This window comes from Pieris brassicae, chromosome 9, assembly GCF_905147105.1.
Source record: "Pieris brassicae chromosome 9, ilPieBrab1.1, whole genome shotgun sequence".
Classification (NCBI taxonomy): Eukaryota; Metazoa; Arthropoda; class Insecta; order Lepidoptera; family Pieridae; genus Pieris; species Pieris brassicae.
This window is the reverse complement of record NC_059673.1, coordinates 922,974-945,627: the sequence shown is the minus strand read 5'-3', so window position 1 is coordinate 945,627 and position 22,654 is coordinate 922,974. Positions and strand designations below refer to the sequence as shown.

Below are 22,654 nucleotides of genomic sequence, written 5' to 3'. Positions count from 1 at the left end.
CAAGACTGTTAATTCAATTTCTTTTGAAGTTTCATATTTGTTTTTGAGTTTCCCCAAAGGTGTCGGTACGGAATTAGTTTAAGGAATTAAATATATATTATTGAAGCCTTGTTGTATGTAAAAAAAATATAAACGATTTTAAAACAAATGGTGATTTTCATCAGTATTATACTCGAAACAGAACTAATCTAAGCGTACGACCAGCCAGGCTTCAAAAGATAAACCACTCCTTATAATTGTATCCGTTTTTACAACAAACTCCCAAGGGAAATTAAAGAATTATCACTAAATAGTCATAATTAATCAATAAAGCTTTTTATAAATTTGACGAATATTTAAAGAATCCTAATCCTTGGGATTGTTTTGCTCCATTTCAATCAATTTATATAAGTCAAAACTTGGCGATTAAAAAGAGTGGTGAAGAGTTTCTTGCCAGCTCTTCTTGCCTGCTCAACGCCCATGGTAGTAAATGTAAATTAAGAATAAATTTAACATATTTTCTGTTGACGTACATACTATATGAAGAAAGTAATTTTTAGTTTGAGTCTAACAGTGTTTCAGTAGAGATTGAGACCGATAGATACTCAAAGGATTCTCTTTCAAATGCAAAAATACAAATTACTTTGAAATATATCGCTTTAGTTCGAATTAAGTGGCCAAGTGTGAAAAAAAATCCTTCAACCTTAATCGAACATTTATATGAAGAGCCTATCGTCTTAGACGTGATTATAAATAACAGCATATAGCCTAAAAAATTAAATAAAAGTAAATGAAAAGTGAAAAACAAACCTCTCTATCATCTCCGAATGAATGCTTGCGCGGAAAGAAAATAAAACATTAAATAAATAATCGTAACATAACTTATCCAGCTATATTACAACGAGAAGATAATGTACAGATGAGATGGTACCTAACTATGTCCCCAAAATATACAATATTCATAATATTCAATACCATCAACTAAAAAAGCCAAAAACAATTATTTATTGTCGGCAAGTAGCTGATAGTCGAATAGTATATTTTTTTAAAAGACTTTAGTCAAACATTCTTTTTATTTCTTAATACAGACAGGTTTTCATTTGTTTTATAAAAATACTGTCACACTCATACTTTTACCATGCCCTATACCCTTAAGAATCGACCCAAAAAAATATTAAAATGTATAATATAGGGACAAGTTAAATAACATCTAAGTTTAGGATCAAGGCTTATATATTCTTTTATAGATTTAGAAGAATATAGCTCTTCAACATTCTTCAACATCAAAAGTATGAAAAAAATCAATGGACATGTGAATGACAACGAATGAAACATGCAAGTGTGGGTAGTTAACAATTACCTCATAATAGTGCTGAACTGCGGGTAGATTGATGTGTGGGTCGGCCCAGTCGCGGGACAGTTCGACTTGTTCCTTTTCGTTGAGCCAGTTGAGCTCTGCTGTCGCGGATTGGAGGAAGTCTTGGAGCGCGTCCAGGTCTGATATACTGTAATAAGAAATTTTGAATATGTCAGGCAATGCTCGGATTGTCATTTTTATTGTTGCATTATATAATCATTGAGATATCTTCTATTAATTTTGAAAATAATAATTTATTTTAATTCGATTAGTTTTTTTATTACTATTTAATTGTTGCGACCAATCCGAGCTGAACAAGCATTGAGTGGGAACCCGTAATGCTCTGGATCAATCTTAATTAAATATTGTACGGTAATTATTAGTGTCTTTTGCGTTCGCTATTTACCCACATGACGCCCACTAAGCCCGCTAATGACAATAGACTGACAATATATTTCCGACATACATTTTTGTTCAAGCTAATAGATAATGTTAAAATGTTCTATAAGTTGTATGCATATGTTTTAAGTTTTGTGGCAAATAAAGGAAGTATTGAATGACATCTAAGTAAAAAAGTTTATTTAAAAATATTTCAATATAAACACGTTCAACAGACAAAGAATTGCCTTTATTTTTGTTTTTGAATGGCAAATTGATAAAGAAAAAACATTACTTTAGCCAACTAATAAACCAATTTATGTTTTAATTCAAGTCATTGAACTGACATGACTGCTATTTCTTCTAAAGCGATGTGTTTTTCTGATACAACTGGGCAAAACGGTCAGGATGCTTATCTGATGTTGAGTGATACCGCTGCCCATGGACAATTCCAAATCCAGAGTGCCCGTGAGCGTTGCCGCTCTTTTCTTGACGGACCCTAAGTCGAATAGGTTCGGAATACTTCAGTGAGCTGGTTCAATAAAGTGGTGGTACGCGACATAAACTGCCTTAAAAGGTCAGTTGTGGACCGATGGACGTCGAGGTGGAACGGAAAAGTAATCCTAACAGCATCAATACATGAACCCTAACCACTTTCCAGCTAAGTTAAAATCTTTCCCGGTAGATGGCGTTTATATAAATTAGCTGAAATTTGATTTTAAACAGACAAAAACGAACAATCAACTTGTTCAGATACAAATTTAGGAAAAACTTCATATTTAATTCCGATGATACTAAGACAGTTATACAGTGTTGTTAAGCACGGCTAAAAGATGGCGTTTAAAAAAAAATAGTTTTAATGCAAGTTAAATATTACCGTTTAGTGCTGGTGGAGAGCAAGTCAGCATACAACTTTTGTAACTGACTGAGATGTTGATTGTAAAGGTTCAGTTCTTCACCGCTAAAGTTGGCTCTGTTGTGTACGCACTGTTCCACCTGACATAAAAAAAAAGATATTTAATTTAAAATATATTTAATATTTACTAAAATATCATGTAAATTCTGCATACCTTTGAATGGAACTGGTCGATTTGCTTATGTTCGCGTTGGTGTTTGTCCAACTCGTGTTGTACACTCGGCAGGTCAGAGCCGTATTCGGATTCGTGAAGCTTTTTCTGTAAATAACAAAATTTTGGTATCAATTCAATTATTATGAAATAAATAAATATATTTTATTATCAAACGATAACGTCTGCGTAGAACATTTGTATAACATTTTTACAGCGCACATATACATGTATTTTACGTAATGATTTTACGTATTACTTGTCAAACTTATGACTTATCAGGTATCGGTGGAACCTTTCAGTAAAAACAGCAAAATTACGCTTATAAAAAATTTTTATTTCCACTTACCAATCGTTCCTTACACCACTTAGTGGCATCATGCAATTGCTGGAATCTGGGGTCGGTATCATGCACCCTGGTCTCCAGGACCGTGCGGGTCTCCCTTCGTACTGTGGTCTGCTGTACCGGCATTCGCACTGTTGATAATCTTGGTACCAATCGCCCCGTGAACGATTGACGTGCGTTTATCCACCTGTCGTGGACTTGTTGGACCCTGAAAGATTACCACAATTTAATCTTAAAGGCAGAACGCACTATACTCTAGGTAAATTTTCCCATTATCCTACTATCTGTTAGTCCTTTCTATATAAAAATCCGTGGGCAAACTCACCGTCTCTGCAACTCGCTGGCCTGGGGATACCGTCCCTCCCTTAACGCCTGGGAATCCTGGAACATCTCTTGAATGGTATGTTCCATAGTCCTCAACTCCTGTTCGATCTGTTCCGCCGCCATTTTGGCTTCTGCCGGATGAACCCCTCTTTCGACTCGACGGATCTCACTTTCGATGTGTCTTTCAACGTTGTCCAGACCGGATTCAGTTTGTTTTATGTCCCTGGAAATTTAAATTCTTTAGCCTATATATTTTATACATTATTTTTGAATTCATTATTTACAAGTGTTGAAAAACGCTGGGTGTCTTATTAAGAGATTATTAAAAACCATCAAAAGCATTCATTTTGATCATTAAAATATGTTAAAATCTTATCTCCTAAAGGCGGGTTACGGAACTACACACTAGATGACAGTACCTGTGCAATTTCTCAGCTAGCCGCTGCAGCCTCTCGAGTCTTCGTATTTCGTCTGCCAAATCGCGATCTCTTTCCTGCTGCGCCATCATGAGGCGAGACCACGCCTGCTCCAAAGCATCAGGCCGAAGACTAGGCTCTATTTCTATTTCGCCGACAGTTTCGAAATATTTCTGAAAAGTTAAATTAATTTTAGTAGGTTAGTAATTCGTTCTAATGTTACCATCCAGTATGTGATATGTTTGCAAAGATAAAATATCCCGTTACGTTAGTCTAGCGCTGACCTTACTGCGTAGAAAAGGCAGCCAAGGAATGGCAGGACTCGTGGCATATCAAATACTTTCCAGTCAATGAGCTAGTGGAATGAGTCCGATAAATTGAATAGAGGCTAAAATTTGATCCCTTATCTGGCACGCCCTGGATGTAAACAGATTATACAATTCTCACCTCTAATTCCCTGTATTGGTGGAAGAGTTTTTGTTTGTCCCTCTGTCGGAGCGGCACCTCCTCGTTGCGAAAACGCGTGCTCTCACTTAGCAGCTTCTTCATCTCGATCAAAGTAGACGGGAAAGCACGGTCCTGTAATTTTATGGGTTTAAAATATGAAACGCGATTATAGAAATCATAACTATGAAACTAAGGTTGATATTCACCTGCATGAGGGAGCATTTCTCGTGCAGCCAGGCGCGATGTTGAGCGGCATTTTCAGTGTACGCTGCGGCTCTTCGCTGGGACTCAGCGTCGAAGAGCGGGTGAACCGCTGGTGGTTCCGGGAAGGTCTCGTATAGCGAGGAGATGTACGTGATGAGGGACTTTTCGTCTGGTTCGTGTGTGTCGACATCTGCAACAAAAGATATAAGTTAGTCTCTGATGGAAAGCATATTAAAATGACAAAAATCCTCGGATATATTTATCTTGCTTCAGCGGTTGACTCAGGATAGCCACAACAATACAACGACGCAACAAGTTTGAGATAACCAACAAAAAAGTATACAAATCTACCCATAATTGACCACGACAGAGAACGTACAGAGAACATTAAGGAACTCAGTGTCACCCAACTCCTGTTGCTCTGGATCCCGGATGGAAGAGGACTTAATACGAAAAAGCGTAAATAGCATGCGCTGCCCCAACCTCAGATTGCAACAGTTCGATAAAATATGGAGCAAGTGCGACGCCGGTTGCATACAGGTTTGGAAGTGTGGTTCACGCATTACCAGGTACTAGGAATCAGTGACGTCAATTGATATGCTATAGAGGTTGAATCCTTTATTCGATGGCAAATGTAGTTTAAGAGGATATATTTCAATCAAAACTATTCACTTAACATCTCCCTATTTTTCACAAAACCATTGTTTAACTTTAATACCAATTTTTTTCCCCAAAAAAAATGATATCTTAGAGTGAGATTTAAATCGTTCGTTATGATTGAGACGCGACAGACAGCGCAAAGTCTGGACTCTGAGTCCAATTTATTTATTGACACTTCGTAACATTTATAAAAAAAGCAAATAACATAATACATAACAAAAATTTAATTAAAATAATGTTTAAAGTACTTTATTTCTCATTTTAAAATTATATTTTATTTACATGAGAAACTTTATATTATGTATCTACGAGCAAGATACACGTCCCAATATTAGTCCACTAGATTCACTCTAAAAAGCATTTTTAATGCCCCCTTGAGCCTGTCAAACACGCTAATATTGCGAATTTTCGATGGCAACTGATTAAACAGGGATACAATCCCTTATCGCTAACAACCGATCTATGCCAGGCAAAGTAAGCAAAAAAAACGGAAAGAAAATATGATGATTAATAAAATACTATAAAGCTAATCTCAAGGATGAAGTTGATCTCATGAACTGCGATGCAACACAATTAAAAGGTAATAAAAGAATTATTAAAGTCACCTGATGGTGACTGTGGTATCCTGATGGACAGGATATGGTTAAGAAATGTTAATGCAAAAGAGTTTTAAAAGACCTTAGACCTTTTTGACAAGAGTGAGTATAATTGTAATGTATTTGTAATTAACTTCTTCAAGTTCTAGCTTTATATAAAGAGGTTTTGTATTATTCTATGTTATTAATGAACAAACTCTAAAAGAAATATAGTTTAAAATGCAACCGCTATCCCTGCGTCTAATTTACTAATTTTTTGATTAAAAAAAAGTTAGTGTTCTTTATTATACAAACATATGAACATAGTATTAAAACACATACACAAGGGCAAAGGCCTAGCGTAAATAATGGAGAGGCAAGACAATAAGATATTGCAATTTTACGTTCACTTCTGATCCTTAACATTTAGAAGCGAGTGAATCAAACCCCGACTAGCTATTCTTAGATCGTCTGGGATTTATACAACGAAATGTATATTGAGTCTAACAAATAATTATTTTTTATTATAATATAATCCAAAGTGTATTGTTAGAAGAATATTCTATCGTTATTGTGTTCTTAAGTTACAAATTGTTCAGTCTCCTGAGAAATTGTGAAAATATTTTACGAAAATATTAAATGGTATTACAGAAAGTCGTAGCCTAGTAGTTTTTTAATATATAATAGGGAGACAGACGAGCCTAAGGGACGCCCATATAAGGCAGTCATCGCATCGCCCATGGATTCTTCATATGCGCAATTAACATTTATTTGACTTGTAAAGAAACAACGACCCTTGTGGGGCACAGGAGTCAGCTTGCCTATGAGGCATTGTAGCGCCACTGGTATTATTATTATTACATTTTCTATACATTACCTTCGGGATCTAGCAATCTGGTCACTCCGTACTCCTTTTCGACCACGTGGAAAGCTGTCTCCAAGCGCTCACGAACCTGCCGCGATCTGCATATAAAAATAACTTTAGTTTCATTTTAAATAGTTTTATAATATTTGCTCACTCAGGCTTCCGGTTAGTGCCGGTTAATCGGCAATTAACATTTTCGCTTATATTCTATTGTTGTATGCGAGTGGTTAATATTAGGGAATGCAATCCCGATCTCGCGAGATCCCGTGTAATCCCGTTCGAGATTGACGGGATTGGGCTGCAATGGTCAGCGGTTCTACACACATCCGCTCGGGACTCTTCACGCGACATTGCACGTTGCAATGGACATTAGATGCCGGTTAGCAGATAGCACTCTTGAGACACTTTAGAAGATACTCTTTTTTTAGAAGTTACTTTCAAAAACACCAATTTTAATCTCCTTGAGCTATACCTACTTTTGTTTTGATTATGTTCATGTAATTAAAATTGTTAGTTGTTTAGTTCGTAATATTAAAGGACACAGGCTTTTGTTTTCTTTCAAATAATATTTTATTTACATATATACACTATGACAAACATGCAGTTTTCATCGTATTCCAGTCATGTGAATTTTTTTTTAAACTATACGGGATCCCGAAAATTTCGGGATCTCGAATTCACGATCCCGAGTCGGGATTGCATTCCCTAGTTAATATAGAGTAAAAATAAAATCATGATAAACCAGGAACACAGACTTTAGTTGAATTTGGCCATACGTAAGCCGTAAATAAATAATATCTTTTGAAATTCAGTCTTAAACTACACTATATAGGTACATATTACTGAAACGTGAATGCTACCTGATATTACGCCAGTCAATCAGATCGGGGCGGTTCCTGTGTATCAGCGCATTGAAGGCCAGTCCATCTCGCCACGAAGACGTGAAGTCTGATACTCTGACTCCAGGGTACTTGGCTGTTGAGCGACGGGCCCAGCTTAGCAAGGCTTCCCGGGCCGTTACGTTAGGTTCCTGGCCAACCACTATGTCGGATATCTGAAACAAGAGATATAAAGATATAAATAAATAACGAATCAAACTATATGTCAGTCATCTATAGCTTAATTTCACACAAGTTTAAGATAGATAAACTTATACATAAGTTATAAAATAATTATTTCCTTTCTTTTTGCTTTCGTTTCGTTTTAATTGTATTTTTTTTACTCCTAAGTTTATACGGCATTTAAAATTTGTACTGTGCGTTTGGTTAGTATGCAATTGTAAATAGGAAAAGATACATATGTTTCATGATTCCAACCGATAATATAAACAAGGTCACCTAAGGTCCATAACGGATAACGCCCAGTAGCTGAAAGGACCACTAAAATAAATTCAATTGTCAAGTGGTTGAGTGGAAATTAAGCTAAAGGAACATTCATGTGATGTGATGATGATTCTCGATATCTATTCACAATGTTCGTTCCCATACTCCTCCGAAACGAATCAAGCGATTCTTATGAATTTTTTTATACATATTGAGTAAGGCTGAGACTCGGCTACTATCTATATTTCAAACCCCTAAGTTATAAGGGGTGTCCAACCAAAAAATAAATGTCATCTCTTAACGATCAACCTCTAGTATTTATTATAGTAGATAGGTTTTTTTTATTAATTAAAAAAAATTAATATACATAGCAAAAAGACGTTAGCTAGTAATAATATATAATAAAGTAAATGATACCAATAAATCGATTTTCAAAAAACCAGACATAAATTAACCGCTCTCTCTTTCGAACCGTAAAACAAAATAACCGTAACGCAAAAACAATGGCCAAACGATCGTCGATTTCCTCCGCTTCATGTTTTTAGGCTAACAGGTTTAGAAGGCATTATTAAAAACGCTTCGGTCAGACGTTCCTAAAACACTTGCGATCACCTCTTACTTCATATCTACAAAAATCTTAAGTCATGCGTAGGAGTGACAGATACTGGACTGGACTGATTTTTAGGCTTTAAGGCGTGCGGTGTCATCGTTTCTTCGGCGCTAGCACCAGATATATAATAAAACAAATAGATATAGTGTGTTAGTTTCATAGAATATAATTTGTTTTTTTTTTAATAATTTTATTTGTTACTTGCTATATTGTAATGGATTACACTTGGATACATAATGTAAAAACATATACTCATTTGAGTTGCGCGTGTCTAGATACGCCCCTAGTACCTCGGTAATATTATTATTTACTCAATTTTTTACGAGACCAGGTCTGCTATGTTATCCTGTAGGCCGTTACGGTCTACTGTCATCCGTGTTTGTTGCTTCAGGTCATGCTCGTTCAATGATATTTTTTAAGGCATTAAATACATACCATTCATTTAAGTCATCAAATTAGATTGACATATTTACGAGTATATTACTGTGATTTTAGATTTAGAGCAGTGTTGGCCTAGTGGCTTCAGCGTGCGACTCTCATCCCTGAGGTCGTAGGTTCGATCTCCGGCTTTGCACCAATGGATTTTCATAGTATGTGCGCATTTAACATTAGCTCGAACGGTGAAGGAAAACATCGTGAGGAAACCGGCTTGCCTTAGACCCGAAAAGTCGACGGCGTGCGTCAGGCACAGAAGGCTGATCACCTACTTGCCTATTCAATTCACAAACGATCATGAAACAGATACAGAAATCTGAGGCCCAGACCTAAAAAGGTTGTAGCGGCATTTCTGTAATTTATGAAAACACTAGCACACTATGGAATCAAACTAGAATGATTTATTAGCACGACAAATTTTGAAGAAGAATATTCAGTGATATTTAAACAAATGCTGATAAAAACTCCATATTCAATCAAGCGATAACAAATCAATATTACTTGTCGTGATTTGCATTTTGCACAACAATCTTAAAAATTCGTGTCGGACATTTTCTCCAACATTCACTAACGTATATAAATTTAATGTGTTTTAGTTAGTGATACTTCTATACTATATATAATATAATAAAGAGAATTTCTATTTCGGTACAAAGACATGAATAACTTAAAATACTGGTAGGGGGTTTTGAAAATTAATAAAATAAATCTGTGGCGCTACAACCTTTTCAGGTGCTTAGATTCCTGTATCTGTTGCATCATCATTTGTCTAGTCTTTCATGAATCTACAAGGCAATCAGCCAGTGCCTGAAACACGCCATCGACTTCGACTTAAAACGCCGGTTTCCTAACTATATTCTCCTGCACCGTTTGTACGAATGTTAAATACGCACGTCGATATAAAGTCCATTGGTGTCGATTCCGGGTATCGAACCTACGTCCTCACAGCACGCTATAGCCACTAGGCCAAAAGACGCCGCAAAGGACAGGGCACAGCTTACAACAATAATCTAATGATTGAACGTGGTAACTTTTATTGTCTTGTAATGTTTTATTTTCAAATATAAAAATAAAACCAACTTAGTACTCAACTATTATATCGAATCATATTATTTTTATTCCATCATCATTCTGATTGCGTGCCTATCATACAGGTCAATGTTAAAGACAGTAAATTTATTAAATATATTAGACTCTAACTTGAACAACTTAAACGCAACTTGGAATAACACTGCCTTACATTCGAACGAAGGTCTAGTTGACATTAAGACATGTTCGTATATGAAATAGCAAGTGTGTGTCATGTCCTGTCTCACTGGCGATGCTCCAGATGCAAGAATAGCCGCGGTATGAGGAAGTAGGCTAAGTACAGACAAATATACTCCAACGTATAGCTTAAACAATTATTAACGCTCTTGGATATGTTTAGTTACGGTTGGAAAAATTTATCTTGTAAGCAAAAATTTTATACTTACGAAAATCCTTCAAATAAACTTTACATCAACGAAGCTAAAACGTACCAATTCAATCTAAAACCCTACGTAATTCAAAGTCACATACAATATTATTTTTTTAGCACGGTTGAACAAGTCTGTATTAACTAAACAGAGAGAACTAAAGAAAGTTTGGGCTGTGGGGATCAAGTACTGGTGACCCCAGTTCTGAAAGAGATGGTAGTCTATCCCTTCCAGTATTGGAACCCGATCTCCCCTAGCTATTTGTAAAAGCGTATGGCCCGGTCTGCGAAGAATACTTCAAGTATCTGTACCAAGTATCTTCACAAACCAACAATGGACGTGAAGAGGCGGACGCAACCGCCGTATCGCATGTCGGGAAGCAGATAACACCTAACGCGATTGCTGGTGGCGCCTTGGGGTTTTAGTGGGTCGCACCGCAGTAGGCTTTGCGCAATGAATTTCCTAAAGTAAAACAAAAAGTTGACTCCAATACTGGTGGCTTTCCCCGCTCAACGAATAAGTATCGCAATACAACGTGGAAATGCCAAAATCAAATTTTCAATTATTACTATGTAGGTTCAGAATAAAAACTGTATATTTTTAACTAACATTAAATAAACATGTCGCATTCACACTATAACAATTAAAATAATCTAAAAATCTTCAATTCTCTGACGTTTAAAACTGAATAAATGTACAAACATTTATTAAGTTTTACTAACTTATAACTGATGTAAAACTGATCTTAAATTATCGTCATTCATGTGCGCTTTTAACTTTTTAATTTTCATGTATCCTTTTTTAGTTTAAGTTTTGTCTCAACAACTATGTGTAATATGTATGTAATATTTTTGCTCTTCTTGCTTCTAAAACATTTTTTTCTATCTTCTCACAGTGGTTGCCTGAAAGAGATCGCTCGAAAGCGATAAGGCCTCCTTTCATTTAATCTTGTTAACTTTTTAAATTATGTGCAATGAAGTCCTACTAAATAAATAAATATATAGAGTTTTATGTATACCACACACTTTATATTGTAACGGTGTCTAGAGTACAATTCTTTTTTAGTAGCTATTTCTTTTTCGCTACCAGCGTTGGTCGTTATTCCTGCGCGTTATATAATATTACGGACTAAAACAAAGAATTGTATGGTACACTGTCGCATAAACCCCTACGAATACTTAACAATCATATCTTAATAAAGAGTTAATAGCAGCAATTTGAACCATTATAGAAACATCAATCATACCGACCATTAACAGCGTCATCTTCTTTATTACGAAGAATGACATCAATGTATTGCTGTATTATATCATATCACTGTACTATCATTAAGAGGGGCTTGGGATCAAGTTCGAATCACAGTCGTAACAGTAATCTAATAAAACTTGAAATTTGTTGCGAAAAACAAAATCAATTGACGTAACTTGAAACTGTCACAGTTAGTTCAGTCATAAATTAGTTCATTTGTAAGTTTCAGTTATAAATCCCGTAATACTGAATATTGGACCGCATTGTGACGGATTTAAAAACACTTGAATTATTATCAGAGCAGTGTTGGCGTAGTGGCTTCAGCCTGCGTCTCTCATCTCTCATCGTGACCTGTGCACAAATGGACTTTCTATGGGCGCATGTAACTGTAAATCGAACGTTGCAGGAAAACATCGTGAGTCAAAAACGAACCAAAAGTCGTAAAACCCTCCGTAATCCGTGATGAACATAATTTACAGAATATTTACAAAAAAGTTTGGAATCTTTGGGAAATTACGTAACCAAAGATGACAAAACCAATAAAAAAATCCTATATCGCGTACGCTGTGGTAACTAGAGACAATAGAGCCGAATGATGTACAAAAGTTTTATAAAAGACATCACAATATTTACACACAAAAGTCCGCGATGCCATATGCCAAACAAAAAAGGATTATTTTTGCATTTGCACATAATTTTCCGAAACGCTTTAGGCTATAGAACATCCTAAGCTATAAAGCCTATTTAGAATATCATAGTAAAATTTAATAGACCATATGCTTTATTAATGAATAGATAATGAAAAAAAAAACTTTATACAGCGTTAATAAGAATCAAAACTTATACACCAGTCACCAACTATAATCCGATAAAAAAACATAATTTAAAATATCTTAAGAAATTAATCTAACAATGATAATAATTGACCACTATTAAACTGTATTAGAAACTCAAGCTGTTACAATTCAATACCAAATCCAACCTCCATAGATAAAAGATATGGTCATGCTTCAAGAGAACGCCAACTTAATGATACACTTGTGGGAACTGTACAAGTGAACAAAATACGTGTAAACTGTATAGATGTGACGGCATCATTAAAATTGTTAGTAAAAAACGTTATGGAATATGGAACGGACAAAGCCTTTTGTAGTGTGTTTTTTCTGCTTAGAAGTTTGCGATACGATGTTTTCAAGTGATGATGCTAAAATATAGATAATCTTAATAAAATATAGAGAGTCTAATCTCTGAATTAGTGATTTATAGTTTTTTGTATATCCATCAACACGATGCATACACTAACATTGCAAGAAGTGTCACAAGTGTGTTGCTGGCCTTGATACACTCATTTCTTGAAGGACCCTAGTTTCGGAAATACTATAGTGGATGGTTCCACATGGTGTGCAGCAAAAACTGACTTAAAAAAACGCTCAGTTGTTGAACGACGGACGTCGAATTGACAATGGTCATAGTTTATATTATCATTTAGAAATGTCGCAATATCTAAGAACAGTACTTTGACAGCTTACATTGGGCAATTGGGTAATGGACTTCATCACGTGTCTTTTAATTTTATTGTTGAATATACTTTACATACTGTAACTAACACAATAACCACACGGACTAATGAGTTAGGCAATCGTTGAATAAATAAATTATTGATTCTAGTAAATTTATTTTATTTTCTCAGCAAATTTTATAAAATGTAAAGTATAGAAAAAAACTTTATTACACACAATAAAAAGGATATTTAGATAAACAGATAGAGCACTAATACTAGGATTTCCTATGTCGTGAGCAGTTTAGTCTCTTTTTTTGACATGTTAACACTTGATTATATTTTCTACAGGTTGAGAAAATGTTATTTAAGATGAATTTTAGTGAATATATTTATTGGGAGTTTTGAAATGCTAGTGAAGATGTTGTTTTTAAGAAAGTGGTTAAAGATGAAGTGGCCTCTGATGGAGAAAAAGCGTTGGGCGAAAGTAATATAGCCTCGTAGTAAAATTCAGAGTAGTCTAAGAGTTTTATACTAACTTAAAAGACATATTTTTTGTAAATTCAGACCAGATCCAGATTCAGTTATTTAGACCAACGCGAGAAGCATGCGGCAAATTTTTTTACGGTGCGACATCAATTCACATTTCTCTAAATCAATTAAGGTGTGGTTCTGTGTACTATGTTAAGTTATATATAAAATCAATATTGTATTAGATTTCAATTGGTCGTGTGTGTTTGAAAAATAAAATCAACAAATCAATACATACACTATTAATATTAAAACGTTTTAGAGTTAAACCCGACATTGCATATACCTTATTATTTATTTCTTATCTTTCTGGCCATTGTTGGCCTAGTGGCTTCAACGTGGAACTCTCGTCCCTGAGGTCTTAGGTTCGATCCCCGGCTGTGCACCAATAGACTTTCTATGTGCGCATTGAACCAGCTTTCCTTAGAAAATAGTCGACGACGTCCGTCAAGCACAGGACGCTTATCACCTACTTGCCTATTTATTAGATTAGCAAATTATCATCTGATTTGAGGCCCACACCTAAAAAGGTCGTAGCGACTCTGATTTATTTTATTTCTTTCTTATCAACAGAGAATCTGTCTCGGTAGGTATTTTGCGAATCACATATTAAAAAAAGCCGGAAAGAACGTAACATAATCGTTACGCAAAATAATTGTAGTAGCTCTCGCCCCCAGGACAGCTAGCAGCCCATGGTTAACCACCAAGCTAAAGATTTCTAAGCAGATTCTGTTGCTGGGATTAACGCCATACAATTTGATTGACACCATACAGTGTGACCAACGTGTTGTAGATAATGCAGTCTGTGGTAGAGGTGGTTTATTTTAAGTGTGGGTGGGTGATCTTACGACTCAGGCATTCGTGATGTCATCCCGTGTACAGTTTAAGTTATAACCAAGCTGTATTTGCGTCTCACTTAGTAAGTTTACTTTTATAATCCGTATAAAACGCGGTTATCTTTGTAAATCATTAAAAAGTTATATTAACATTATTTTTGGGTACAAAAATGAAATCAGGCTTACACTTATAGGCTTATATATGTCAACATATAGATATCATATCTAATAAAACTAGTACATAAATGTTAATTAAGCCTCATAAAACGTGAGAGCAGATCACAGATACACTGGGAACATGCTTTATTGTGGCCTTATCGCGTCTAATAAGAAAGCATATTAACAAAGTCATTTATACTGTTGGACATTCTTTACGGAAATAATTAAGTCCGTAATAATTACGATCTTAAGATACAATATTGATTGTTGTACTGTTACTCTATGATTTGGCCACACGAGAAAACAAATACTCTTTAATGGAGCTAATTCCGAAAAAATTTAGGTTATATGGAGTGTACCCATTTACCCAGTAATGTATCCAACTTTGATTCTCTTGTGATACAAAAAGTTAGAGGTCCTTACCTCTCATTGTCTACCTTACACAAGTACGTATCACATTATATTTTGAGGTCCCTAGAGATGGAAAATGTTAGAGACTGGGTGGGGCTGCAACTGCCAAATAATCACACTATACGTGGTAATAATTAGTTTAATTTTTCTATTGTATTAGTATTAAATTACTGTAAGAATAGAAAATAATTAAATATTCACCGTTTGCTATTTATCCAACTAATAATACTTTTATCAAGTTCAATTCCCTAATAAGGAGAAATAAATCAATCAGACAATTCGTAAGTAATGTAAGAGATTAACTTAAAGCTTTTCGGTGCAACTTTAAGCATAGATAAACACTTATGTGGCTTACGTTAGATGGGCAAATGTCTAAATGAATTCAAAGCAATGACCTCTGAACAATCAATATACGACCTCTCCAAACATGACATCACAACGATGACATCACTCGAATCAGTCAATATAATATTTACAGAATATTGACTGACTGTTTTGGTTTTTCTCGTACCCCGCCCGTGCAAGGATAATTTTCGTATGGGCAATTTTTTAAAGAATTAATGCGTATTTTTAAGGAATGAATAGCGAGAAATTGGTCACAGAAATGTCTGCCTCATTGCGGGTTACGGATATCATTTGTAAATAAATGAATAAAGTTTTTTTTCTAATACTTTTGATACAGAAACTTATGGTTTAATATACAAGATTTTTAGCTTTTTCCAATTATGACAAACTAGCTACCTAAGCCCTGCGAAGCCGGGATATATAAATATTTATTTATTTATTAATGTAGCATTCTAAGGGGCAAAAAATTATTTATAAGTCATGATTAACATTCGTGACAAGCGCCGCAAGTGGCAATGTATGGCCATATGGAAGGAAAGTGGCCGTCCCAAGCAAATCTGGCGCCGTACAGTTGTAGATGAGGCCAAGAGAGACTTGGGCAAGGCGAAATATGAGGTTCAATGCCGAGCGCGAAGGAGACACACTGTGGCTTCTGCCCAACTAAGCGCTCGACCTTACTGATTTAAGAAGTAGGCGGTAGCAGTTAAGAAAATACAGGATTTGAGAAGCTCTTTATTTTAAGTGAAAATACACATTTGAGGGGTAGTTCTATAAAACTAAAGACCACTCAATACAACACAAATCCCTAAGGAATTTTCTTCCAAACCGAGTAGTCGCCGACTGGAATAGGCTTCCGGAAAGTGTAAATAGTGCATCCTCTTTAAACTCTTTCAAAAATAGCTTGGATAGTTTGTCAAATCTCCAAATACGCGAGCATCAGCTTATTAAGCTGCTAGTCTAAATATATCCTATTAATAACAGTATCAATGATAAATTAGTCGAAATCTGAATTCTGCGAAAGACACAAGTTGGCCCTTTCTCACCGAGATAAAATCATATACGCGACATATATGGTTAAGTCGAGGTAATAAAATGTACATTACGGTGTTCAGTTCCACGAAGTGTTAAACCGGGCTCATGACTGCTGAAATATTGCTAACTGTTAGAAGTCACTTGAAACTGTCAAGAGAAAATAAAGGCCTAAAATGCAATAAGGGGCCGTTTAAGTATTACGACTAAAGAACAGAACAGAGCCTGTCTCGTCTGCCTATTATAAAATAGAAAGAAACTATTATCGATACTTTATTACCGATGGACAACTTCGTCCTCTCGCTTGGCTGAACATTGACCCCAGGTCAACCGTGTGTGACTGTAATCATAATGTTTCCGCATTTCGTCGACATCGCGAGCTCAACACCTGACCGCGTATGAAAGCAAAGGGCGCTAACTGAGAAAGTCAGTAACACTTGTCACTGATGACTTAATCCACTTTCCTAAAATTAACAACGTGAGATGTTTTATTTTTACTATGTTGTATTCCGAAATTCTGAGTTACGTAGAACTCTTTCGACGAAATCGAACTTGGCACAACGAGTGTACGTTATGTTCAATCAAATTTAATCTTGGTATAGAGAATTATATCTCAGTGAAGTAGTCTTCGACAAAACCAGGCCTAATATTAAATATACGCGGTTTTTAACCACATCACAAGGTATATACTAAAAAAACTAATATTCTAGTTGTATTACTTTCTAACATTTTAACAGCTTAATATCGAAACTAATCACGCATGTTGAATTAGTCAACTGCGAATACTGCACGCATGGATGCGCGGGCGCACCTGTTATATATCCTGTGCACACCATATGGATCTTCCACTTCCGACTTTACACCATATTTACGAGAACTTTTCCGTTAGACCATGAATTTAAGAGTCCCTTAATTCGTTAAAAATATTTTTGTAAATATGTCAAAAATATCTTTTACCTATATGATAATAGAGTCAAAATCTGTTACAACGACATCGAACAGCCGATGACGTTGTTATGAAGTACCTAATACTTTTACCCGCCTTTTGACCTTTGATTTTTGTCAATAAAACCGGTATGTTGTTCTAAACGATGTCGTCCTAATTTTGACTGTAATATACTCTAAGAAAAGCTTAACAATGCAGTCAGAATCGCTATTAGGAGAGAGTTCTGGACTGGTCAGTAAAATAATCAAAAAGCCATTTTTCTGGTCATGATTTCCAATATAATAAGTACACTGCATCTCCATGTCTGCTTTCGATTTCTGATGAAACAATTTATAACGACATTTGTCTCCCCCTATATCTTACTACAGTTGTGTAAAACTCAATTCTAAATACAATACTTATATACATCCAAATAACAAATAGCACATAAAATAAAACTCAGACCACAAAACCATCCACCGAACAAATTGATTCTCGTCTGGCACGAACAAATAAATCGCGACATAACGGTATCAGACACAATATAGATTTGGTAACTGACTGTTCAGTTTACACGACTAGAGGAGTGGCTTCATATAAAAATGATATTTCAAGTTACAGATATTATTCAAAATTGATTATAAAAATATTACTGCAGCCACAGGATGCCGTGTATTTAAATTATTTATAAATTTTTAATCATGATTATTTATAGGATCCCTACATAGTATCAGACAGTTCTGTGGCCGAGCAGCTAGGCAGCAGGGGAGTATGAAAATCTCGCCTTTTCTAAAAACTACTTTATTTGTTTCAAAGGCTTGGCGTCTGTCTCCGGGCGCGGCGGCAACTACTCCGGAAATATCCTCACGATATTATTGTGACTATGTAAATAATATTGCAAATACAGTATATTTGTATGTTGGAAATAAATCGCTTTATATACTAACTAACAAATATATACGTACTTGATATAAACATAAGTTTTGTAGGCAAATTTTAATTTTGACTTTAATTTTCGGATTAGCATGTTTTTAGACATAGACATAACATTTATTACTTGCGAAACACACAAAATAATAATAATAAAAAATAAAAATACATTAATTTAAATTATCTTTCCTTGCATAGCCGCTCCAATTGAAAGCTCTATGTTTAAGTGCTTTAACTGAATATCTCAAGGAAACAAAAGGTTCACCAGACCAGATATCCGCACTTTGTGATTTGTGAGATAGCAGTCAAACCTTGAAATTGCAACACTTGACTTTTGCTCAAGTGAACATTGATATTTTTCATAATTGCACTATTAAATTATTTTACTATTACAAAATAACATGCATAATACTTGTGCAATTAAAAAAAAATCTATAATACACATATTTTTCTACTATAATAACATCTTTATAATGTCTTATAGAAGTAGAAGAAAATTAGTTTGAAAGCAGTAAAAACTTTTAACGACGTTACGATTCGCTGACACCGGTGCTAAGAGAATGACTTTCAAGGGTACAAATAAAAATGCCTTTTTGTTATATGGCAGTGGCTGCCCATTCTAGCGGTGCCTTTGACGGAGGAATATGCTCTTGTTAATCAATTGGAGGTCGTATCCCCGGGGAAGAACTCCACCGGGAGTCAACAGAGTTCATGTTATCTTCTGCGACTATACAGACACCTTCATGAAACTTTCAGATCATGGTATGAAAATAGATGATGAGCCAGCGAGGAATACAGTAATGAACGTTGCGTTCTTCACGAGCCAAAGTTCAAATCTGAAATAAACTACGGCAATAACTCAAACGGTTAACGATATAGCTGTAAAACTGTATTACTGTATTAGTATTATTATCAAATACATTTAACTTTTTAAGTAGCAGAATAAAACAAAATATCTTTGACACTATGTAATGCATCAATGTATATAATGCCACGTTAACATAAGTTTGGTGTATTCAACCAATCGTAATTGTTACTAGTCGTTATTTCGCTAGATTTATAAGTCTGTTAAATAAGGTTTCGTAAGAAAAAGTCACACAGAACTAATCAATATTAACATCGTTGTCATTACCATTGTTTAGCACATATATACAGACATAATATTTATATTTATTAATTTAAATAACCTACAAATTACTACGTTTCCTAAGGCCAGTATTTCCTAACGTGGAACCCAAATTAGAACTTAATATAAAATCTCTGTGCAGCAAGCATCAAACACAAAGATCACTAAATTAATATAGAAAAATATTAAATATCTAAATTATGCATATTATTACATATGGGGGCACAAAATTCATCAGACATTTGCTGTCTGCGACTACCGTACAGAACGTCGAGTTATACGCGCTAATTTTCTGAAAATAATGTTATTTATCGTGGAAAGTAAAAACAAAAAGCTCACGGTTAACATTAACAGAGATGAGCATGTATTTACGCCATCAATGACGTTGTAATTAACATCTTATGGATTGCAGATGGCCGCCGCATATCTTACGCTCGATTGCAAACTAATTACAACAATATAAGTGAAATTTGATTTATCACGTTTGGATTACATTGATTCATTAAATATAAAATAAATCGTTACATATATATTCGATATGTATACACAATTCTGTGATAAAGTATTTGGTTACTTAATAAGAGCCATTTCACTCTGAGGATCTTAAACGTTATTAAACTGTTAAAAATATTACCGACAAAAATTTCAAGTTAAAATTCCTGTAATCAAATAAGCTTAGAATGTTATAAGATATTTGACGCATACATGGGGAACAACTACATACATTTTCAATAGAGATTATACAAATTGAGTGAGTGATTCTGATAATACTTTAAGCAACTCAAAGAAACAAAGCAAAAAATTGCTTGTGAATTTGAAAAATCTTCATAAAAATATTAGACAAATTTCAAAGTACCAGGAGAACATATTGCAAGAGGAATTCTATTATTTATCTACAAATACATAAAACAAAGGTCTTTTGTTTTTGTTAACGATTTGTCACCTTCAAAGATACCATAACTCGTATTTAAAGGGCTTTGTTAAAAGATATATTTAATTCATCAATCTTTGCATAATTTGAAAATGAATACATGTCCTACATTGTATGGAAATATGTTTGTTAGGTTTCCAATGTATGTTTTTATACAGTAAAACGCGACAAATCTTATTTATATGCAGGACATTCATCTTATATTATGTTGGGTAGTTCATTGATCTTCGAAATCGTTTTTAGAGTGATGCCTTAGATGGGCAGGTTTAGAAGTAAATGACGATTTTTTTTGAGTCAAGTTGACATTTTTATATGTTCGTACGATTCGCAAACGCGACATTGAACGCTCTATGTTACGGATTATACATTACGTATAATTAGGTAGTATTTTGTTTAAATAATTCAATTGTGTAGTGAATAATAAATAACTGTTAAATGTTGCATGGCTTCAGCGTAAGACTCTCATCTCTGAGGTCGTTGGTTCGATCCCCGGCTGTGCACCAATGGACTAACTTTCTATGTGCGCATTAACTATATGCTCGAACGGTGAAGGAAACGTAGAGCCGGCTCGCCTGAGACCCAAAAAGTCGACGGCGTGTGTCAGGAGAAGACACAGGAGGATGATTGCCTACTTGCCTATTAGATTAAAATTAGCAAAACCATATATTTCCTTACGAAAGAGGCTTAAAAGACAATTTTCTATACAAAAGATGTTAACACTTGGACAACGGCGATATCAGTTAGTAATAAAAATTAAATGAAAACTAAGTCGTCAACTATAAAATGAATGACGTCATTCGGTCAAAGACGCTCATCATTTGCATAAAAATATTGCTTTGGCTTTATAAGTGGCTTGGGTTTTCTAGATAGTAGCTACCTACAACTAAAAGATTATAAAAATAGCACAAATTTTTAAGAATCTATAATCATACATGTATTTTACAATTATATGTAAAAGTACGTCAAGCTTCAAAGCTTAAAAGCTCTCAGTACGTTTTTTACTACTGTTTGTTTAATTATATTCGTGTATCATATCAGTTATCAGGTCAATGGCATGTATGTCGACGTTTCAAAGTTCAGACACTAATCTAAACAATGAAGAAACCTAAGACTGAACCCGTGATATATATATTTTTTATCCATTATATCTTCACTACGACATCATGTAACATTACGATCTAGCCTAACTTAAGACTAATAAGTAGTTTAAGTTTAACCCAATTTACTTAAAAGGATATTTAACATAGGAAAGTGTCCAATAACACATACAGTCTCTATTAAAAAGAAAGACACTCTGTTGTTGTATATATTTTACCACTGTTTGTATTTTAAATACGTAATATATAGTATCATCAAAGCGCGCGTCGCTTTTGCTCATGAATAGCAATACGAAATGGCTGACCACCTGTCATCTGACAGATATCAATCAGTAGTGCAACGCGGTTTGCATTTACAAACTCATCACTTTGACCTCGAGATATTTCCTTGAATTAATTAAACAAAGAGCGTACAAATTCTTAAAAGGCCGGCAACGCACTCGCGAGCCCTCTGGCATTGAGAGTGTCCATGGGCGGCGGTATCACTTAACATCAGGTGAGCCTCCTGCCCGTTTGCCCCCTATTTTATAAAAAAAAAAAAAAAAAAAAAAACAAAAATTAGATGTAGTTTTTTTTTTGAAGTAATCTGAGGCAAACAGGCAAATGGCTCAATATTCAAAGGCTTGCAAGTGCGTTGCCAGCCTTTGAATATTAAAGTCGTGTTTAATGTATCCCTAACAGCGACTTGTGCTAATAAATTTTATTGATGAATTGCGATTTAATAACAACGAACCAATTCAAATTAAGGATCCTTCAAGAAAAGAGCGTACCAGCGTATAAAAGGCCAGCAACGCACTTGCGACCCTTCTGGCAATGTTCGGGTGTCCATGGGCGGTGGTATCACCTAACATGAGATGAGCCTCCATTTGCCCCGTTATATAAAATAATGTCCTAGTTATTAGCACTACCTTGTGCAGCTGGGTTCGATACATGGTAATTAATAATTGCCGGTCGAATACAACAACTAAAACAACAACAAATAAAATTTCAGTTACCAGTCCGGACCTGAAGCCCTAACAAACTTTTACTTTGGTAATGTTTCATCTAAGAGAACACACACATATATTAATAACGATTGATGTTCAAAAGCTGCATTACTCATCCACTTAATCCATAAATATCTGAAGAGGTAGCCCTTCATGCTTT

At 34.9% G+C, this 22,654-nt stretch overlaps 1 protein-coding gene across 25 annotated transcripts in view; it reads right to left on the bottom strand.

Moving 5' to 3' along the window:
- Window positions 1-22,654, bottom strand: part of LOC123714728 (dystonin) — a 256,193-nt gene that overhangs the window by 94,994 nt on the left and 138,545 nt on the right. For all 25 annotated transcript variants that reach the window (XM_045669172.1, XM_045669170.1, XM_045669187.1 and 22 more), the window contains 10 exons: window positions 7,479-7,672; window positions 6,631-6,716; window positions 4,521-4,708; window positions 4,315-4,446; window positions 3,871-4,040; window positions 3,453-3,674; window positions 3,131-3,335; window positions 2,785-2,889; window positions 2,592-2,710; window positions 1,340-1,484 (listed from right to left, as the gene is read on the bottom strand). In XM_045669172.1, the coding sequence (XP_045525128.1) occupies window positions 1,340-1,484; window positions 2,592-2,710; window positions 2,785-2,889; window positions 3,131-3,335; window positions 3,453-3,674; window positions 3,871-4,040; window positions 4,315-4,446; window positions 4,521-4,708; window positions 6,631-6,716; window positions 7,479-7,672 (1,566 nt within the window). The remainder of the gene's footprint in view (window positions 1-1,339; window positions 1,485-2,591; window positions 2,711-2,784; window positions 2,890-3,130; window positions 3,336-3,452; window positions 3,675-3,870; window positions 4,041-4,314; window positions 4,447-4,520; window positions 4,709-6,630; window positions 6,717-7,478; window positions 7,673-22,654) is intronic.